The sequence below is a fragment of the Capsicum annuum genome, chromosome 10 (genome assembly GCF_002878395.1).
Source record: "Capsicum annuum cultivar UCD-10X-F1 chromosome 10, UCD10Xv1.1, whole genome shotgun sequence".
NCBI lineage: Eukaryota > Viridiplantae > Streptophyta > Magnoliopsida > Solanales > Solanaceae > Capsicum > Capsicum annuum.
The window spans coordinates 209,872,881-209,879,612 of record NC_061120.1 but is presented as its reverse complement, the minus strand read 5'-3'; the positions used below and the strand labels follow the sequence as shown (position 1 = coordinate 209,879,612).

At 30.4% G+C, this 6,732-nt stretch overlaps 1 protein-coding gene across 1 annotated transcript in view; it reads right to left on the bottom strand.

The window, feature by feature from the left end:
- Positions 1–1,342, bottom strand: part of LOC107843686 (protein ABHD11) — a 9,177-nt gene extending 7,835 nt beyond the window's left edge. Inside the window, exon 1 of the mRNA XM_047397295.1 lies at positions 1,019–1,342. Within this exon, the coding sequence (XP_047253251.1) occupies positions 1,019–1,250 (232 nt within the window). The 5' untranslated portion in view covers positions 1,251–1,342. The remainder of the gene's footprint in view (positions 1–1,018) is intronic.
- Between the last annotated feature and the right edge of the window lie 5,390 nt (positions 1,343–6,732).

Genomic DNA, 6,732 nt, shown 5'->3' with positions numbered 1-6,732 from the left:
AAACACAAATAAATTAAGACGATTCAACATAACTGATCGCAACTGATTTTTTGACAACCATGGTGTCCAAGCCAGCTTTTGCGCACTTTCGCGCACCTTGACTAAATACACAGGATCACAACTAATTTTACCGATAACTGTGTTGTCTGGGCCATCTTGCGCGCACCTCGACTAAACACACTGAATAAAATTTTTCATAATCATGGTGTCCGAGCCAGCTTTCACGCACCTCAACTAAATACACAGAATCGCAATTAATTTTTTTGATAACTGTGGTGTCCAGGGCAGCTTTTGCACCTCGACTAAATATATGGGATCACAACTAATTTTTTATAATTGTGGTGTCCAAGCCAACTTTCGCACACCTCGACTAAATCCACGGGATCACACCTAATTTTTGATAACTGTGGTATCTAGCCCAGCTTTCACGCATCTCAACTAAACAGACGGGGTCGCAACTAAATTTTTTGATAATCGTGGTGTTCGGGTCAAGCCAGCTTTCGCATCCCTCTTCTAAATACACAAGATCGCAACTATATTTTTGATAACTCCGGTGTCCAAGCCAGATTTAATGCACCTCAACTAAATTCACGGAATAACAACTAATCTTTTGATATCCGTGTTATACTCGGGATTGCAACTAATTTTTTAATAACCGTGGTGTCCGGACCAGCTTTCGCGCCCCTCAACAAAACACACGGGATCACAACTGATTTTTCAATAACCGTGGTGTCTAGACCAGCTTTCGCGCTCCTCAACCAAACACATGGGATCACAACTAATTTTTTGATAACCATCATGTCCAGGTCAACTTTTGCACACCTCGACAAAATACACGGAATCACAACTATTTTTTTAATAACCGTAGTGTCCGAACCAACTTTCACGCAACTCGATTAAATATACGGAATCACAACTAATTTTTTGATAACTCTGTTGTTCAGGCCAACTTTCACGCAACTCGACTAAACTAACTAGCTTGAAATGCAGAAATAGATTGATTAATTGACTAAATTACCTGCAGAAAGTGAAGCAGCAAGAGAGCGAGAAAAAGATCGCCAATTTCGACCGGAACCTAAGAGGCCGTGGAATATAAAAGCTGTGAAATCGTACGGTTTTTCCGGCTTAGACCGGATTTCATCGAAAGCTATGGTGGCGATGGACCGTTGGATATATGGCGTTGATATGGTTAGAACCCGGTTCAGCAATCTAAGGCCCTTGACCGGTTTGGTTCTGCAAATTGTCGACATTATTGGTCTGCTTTTTTCTCGAAAGCTCGTTGTTTAACTGCACCAAGAGAAAAAAAATAAATCTTACTAGTAGTCAACTTGTTTCATTTTTTATTATACTGCAATTTATGTATTAATTCATTTTTAAAAAACATAATACATAAATTTGCTTTTTAACTTTATTAATGTCCAATTTTAGGCATGCATAAATAGATACTTAAATTCATATAAAATTGGATAAGTAGATATATGAGTTTTATGTGGCGATTTACGTGACCAATTGGTGTCGTACAATTCTGTGTATTATGTCACATAAGACTCGTATGCCTACTTATGCAATTTTATACAAATTTGAATGTCTACTTGTATAAATCTAAAGTTGGAGGTCATAAATGTAAGTTGAGCCCAAATTAAAAAACATGTTTATGTATTAAGCCTCGTAAAAAAATGATACGTTTTATATTTAAAAATAATTTAAATTTACATTTAAATTTTCAATTTTTCTAGTAAGAAATTTTGTAAGTCTACAAATATAATTATAGAGCGGGTAGATTTTGAAGTATCTTTTTTCAGCTGATTTACAATTTAACAGATTTTTTCAAACTTTTTTAGTCCTCTAATAATTTGGTGCACCTAGCAAACATATTCTTAATATATTCTTCTTTATTTTGGAAAAGTTTGAAATCAGTAAAACTTTAAAAAATTTCAATAAGTTTGAGCCCTAATTACTCCATGTTTCTTCTTTTAATAAATTTATGTAGAATCATTGAATTTATCATTTTTAGATACATTCTTAATTATCCGATACATTCAATTATTCGATACACTTAGTGTGAAATATGTGCATTTAAAAAGGAAAGTAACAGAAAATTTGTTCAATTAATAGAGTAAATCACATGACTTTTGTTTAATTCTCTTTCGAATATCCTCAAAATTAGGTAATCAATTCAAACTTAGAAATTCGAAAAAAGAATACGACTTTTGTTTGTTCAAAACTACGTATAAATCAATTAATTCATTCTTAATATAGAGTTTATCAACAACACATAACTCATATTGATACATAAGTTATGTAACAGAGAACTCATTCAACAACACAAAAGCTATTTCGATATATAAGATTGTACGGTACAAGTTCAACTACAGACACATACCAACACATATAGATACAACCGATACATATATTTAATGTATCGCAGTATAAATTCAGCAAAACAGACACATACCAATACATAAATTCGATGTATCTGTAGTTCAATTTTTCAGACCCCACTTAGTGGGAATATACTGGGTATGTTGTTGTTGTTGTTGTTGTTCAATTTAGTATTCTCGATACATAATTTTGGAGTAGTTTTCACCAGAATCATCATTCTTATGTGTCAATAATACAGAAAACAGTACGATACATGATTTTTGTACCTCTTTTAGAGGCTCTCATAATGTATCTTCATGTCATTCACCATTCATCAATAATGACGGGACCTAAGATGAATTAGATAGGTTTTACACTTTTTTCAAAGAAAGAGGAAAGGTTGGCAGTTCAGGCTTCAGATGGAATTCAAGGATAAATTCAATAAGACAGAGCTTCCTCTGGAATAAACCTACTTATTTGATTGATGTTCAGTTTCCCCCACTCCTAAGCTAAGTAAGGAGCGAATAAAGCTCTTTGAAGGACGGATACCTCATGAAATCCCGTACACGACTTAAAACGAATCAAATTTTTTTTTAAAATTTTAAAGTTAACTCCAATAGAAATTCAATTAGACGACAAGAAAAATAGAATTTTAAAAGAAAACTTGAAGATTCGTTTAAAAGAGGTTCTTCGTCGGGACTTTGTCGACCCTGTGATGTTGATGTTTATTGTAGTTGCATTAAAGAAGTTCTCCTTTAATGGAGAAATTGAAGATGAAATGTGTGGGGTGGGTGAGAAGGGGGATAGGGAGGGGGACGAATACAATTCTGTGAGTTTATGTAGAAAGTAGATCTTCAGACTTGAAATAAGGAGTTTGGACAATCGATTTTGTGATGTATCCAATGATTTTAGGAAAAAGGGTAAGTCAAGGATTTAAGTAAATGATCAAAAGGATTGAAACTTTAAGTAGTTAATGCAACCTAATTCGACTTTCTTGTCTGATTTGATGATTGACATGACAAATATTTTTTAGTTTAAGTGATATCACAATATAACGTAACTCGACAATTCTTGAGATTAAACATCATAAATTTTGTAAGTGAAATATTTTATTTCAAAAGAATTTAATTAATGTATTTTAGAAGTTTCTTTACTTGGAGAGAAAGGAAAAATTACTTGAAGGGAAAGGAAAGAAATAAAAGGAAAAGAAAACAAAAAGAAAGCCATACTTTGAAAGAAAGAAAAAGGAAAAATAATAGTGTTGAATCAGTGCTATAAATAGTTTTCCCTTCATTTTGCAAAATTCAACCATCAGCACATCCTTTTCTCTATAAAATTTCTTTTCTCCTTTTCCTTAGTTCCAATTTAACTAACTATCACCTTATTATTATTTTTGGTTTAATGTTTTAATTTGTTAGTATTTGTATTAATAATTTTATTAATTTCTGTATTCTCTGATTAATTAGAGAAGATTTATTTAACTTAGAATATCCTCTAATTAATCAGGGAAGTGTTTGTTTAATCCTGAAAAAATATTTCACACTGCTGAAATAATTTCTTAGGACAGTGCCCAGCACGACTCAAGTATAACTAATATATTACTTAAAATCATATCGTTATAATATTTATTTAATATTTAGTATTATTAACTTGTTAAGAAGTAATTATATTACTGTTATAGTTACTATATTTATTATAATATTATTATTGAAGTAGTAATATTATCATACACTATTATATTATTGTACTGTTATTATTATTATATTAACATTTTCTTAATGGTTTAAACACTATTATTATTGGTATTTTTACCATTGTTCCCCAACAATCTAAGAAACTATTGCATATAATATTGGTCCTAAGACCGTTGATAATACTGATGTTGGTGTTGATGTGCTTGTTTCCATTTTAGTCAGTTTGTCAGAAATTATGATACTGCAGAATACAGGTATGAAAATAAACTTGGTTATACTTCTAATGCTAATAATAAAATCTTCGTAGAAGATGCATCTCAATGCAAAAGAATATGTGAAAGAAAAGACAATTCCGCTAAGTCAAAAATAAATTTAACTGAAACGGATGATATAATAATTGCGGTCATTTCAGAAATGAATATTGAGACCAACGCGAGAAATTAGGTGGTAGACCTGGTGCTACTAGGCACATTTGTATAAATAAAAATGATTTTGTATCATACACCCAAGTTGAGAAAGAAGAAGAAATTGTTTATCTTGGGACCTCGAGAACTATTCAAATTCTTGGAAAAGACAAAGTTCTTTTCAAACTCACATCTGGTAAAACTTTGGCATTGAATAATGTATTACATGTTCCTAATATCAGAATTAATTTGATTTATGTGGCATTATTAGAAAAACTTGAAATAAAGGTTATATTTGAAAACAATGAGGTCACACTAACTAAAAGTAATATTCTTATTGGAAATGGACGTTGTAATCGTGGATTATATATGCTTAATACTCATACTGATATTTCTAAAAATATTTCTACTTCTACGTATTTGACTGAGTTTATTTCTTTATGGCATGCTAGATTAGGACATGCTAATTTCTCTTATATAAAGAATATAATCACTTGGTTTGGTAGCTAGTTTAAACTCAAATAATTACGATAAATGTGAAATATGTACCGAAGCTAAAATTACTAAAAAGGCATATTTTTCAGTTAATAGAGAAACTAAATTATTATCTTTGATTCACACTGATTTGGGTGATTTAAAACAAACTATGACTAGAGGTGGAAAAAGATATTATGTAACTTTTATTGATGATTTTTCTAGATTTATTAAGTTATATTTACTTAGAAATAAAGATGATGCATTTGATGCTTATAAATCTGAAGTTAAAAATAAGCTTAGCAGAAAAATCAAGAAATTAGATCTGATAGAGGTGGAGAATATGTATCTTTAAATGCTCTTTATGAAAAAAAAAGAAGAAATTATTCATGAAATAGCTCCGCCTTATTCACCTGAATCTAATGATGTAGCAGAAAGAAAAAATAGAACATTAAAGGAAATGATGAACTCCATGTTAATTAGCTTTAATGCACCTGATAATTTGTGGGGTGAAGCTATTTTATCTACATGTCACTTACAAAATAGAGTTCCTCATAAAAGAACAGGTAAAAACCCTTATGAATTGTGAAAAGGTTATAAACCTAAATTAAAATATTTAAAAGTATGGGGGGTGCCTTGCTAAAGTTTTTTTTTGCCTAAATCTAAAAAGAGAAAAATAGGTCCTAAAATTGTTGATTGCATACTTATCGGGTATGCTGAACATAGTGTTGCATATAGATTCCTTGTATTGAAAAGTGATGTACTTGACAGTAATACTATAATTGAGATAAAGAATGCCGAATTCTTTGAACATATTTTTTCACTATGTGATAAAATCTCTCATGCACCTGTCGAAAGAGAAAATGAATCTAACTCTAATATTGAGGAACTGAGAAGGAGTAAAAGGCCTAGAAAAGAATATTTTTCTTATGGAAATGATTTTCAAACTTTTCTTGTTGATAATGAACCATCAAATTATTTTGAAGTTGTATCTTCTTCTGATGCTAAATTTTGGAGAAAGACAATAAAAATTAGATTTGATTCTATCATGAAAAATAATACATGGATTTTAATTGATTTACCTCCAGGTGCAAAACCTATTGGTTGTAAATGAATTTTCAAAAAGAAATTTAATACCGATGGATCTATAGATAAATATAAAGCTCATTTAGTAATAAAATGATTTGCTCAAAAACAAAATATTCATTATTTTGATACATTTGCACCAGTGACAAGAATTTCCTCTATTCGATTACTAATTGCCTTAGCATTAATTCATAAACTTTTTATCCATCAAATGAATGTAAAAATAACTTTCTTAAATAGTGATTTAGAAGAAGAAATTTATATGGTTCAACCAGAAGGATGTGTAGTTTTGGGACAAGAAAATAAAGTTTGTAAATTAATCAGATCTCTTTATGGCTTTAAACAAGCTCCTAAACAGTGACATGAGAAATTTGATTAAGTTTTAATAAAAGATGACTTTTCTTCTATTGAAGTGGATAAATGTGTTTATACTAAAATGGTAGACAATAATTATGTGATAATTTGTTTATATGTTGATGACATGCTTATATTTGGTACATGTTTAAATATTGTAAAACGTACCAAATTATTTTTATCTACTAACTTTGATATGAAAGATTTGGGTGAAATAAATATGATATTGGGAGTTAAAGTTATAAGGAGTGGCGATGGAATAATGTTAACACAGGAACATTATGTTAAAAGGATTCTTAAGAAATTTGAATATTATGAGATAACTCCCGTAGCTACTCCTTATGATGCTAACTCTAAAT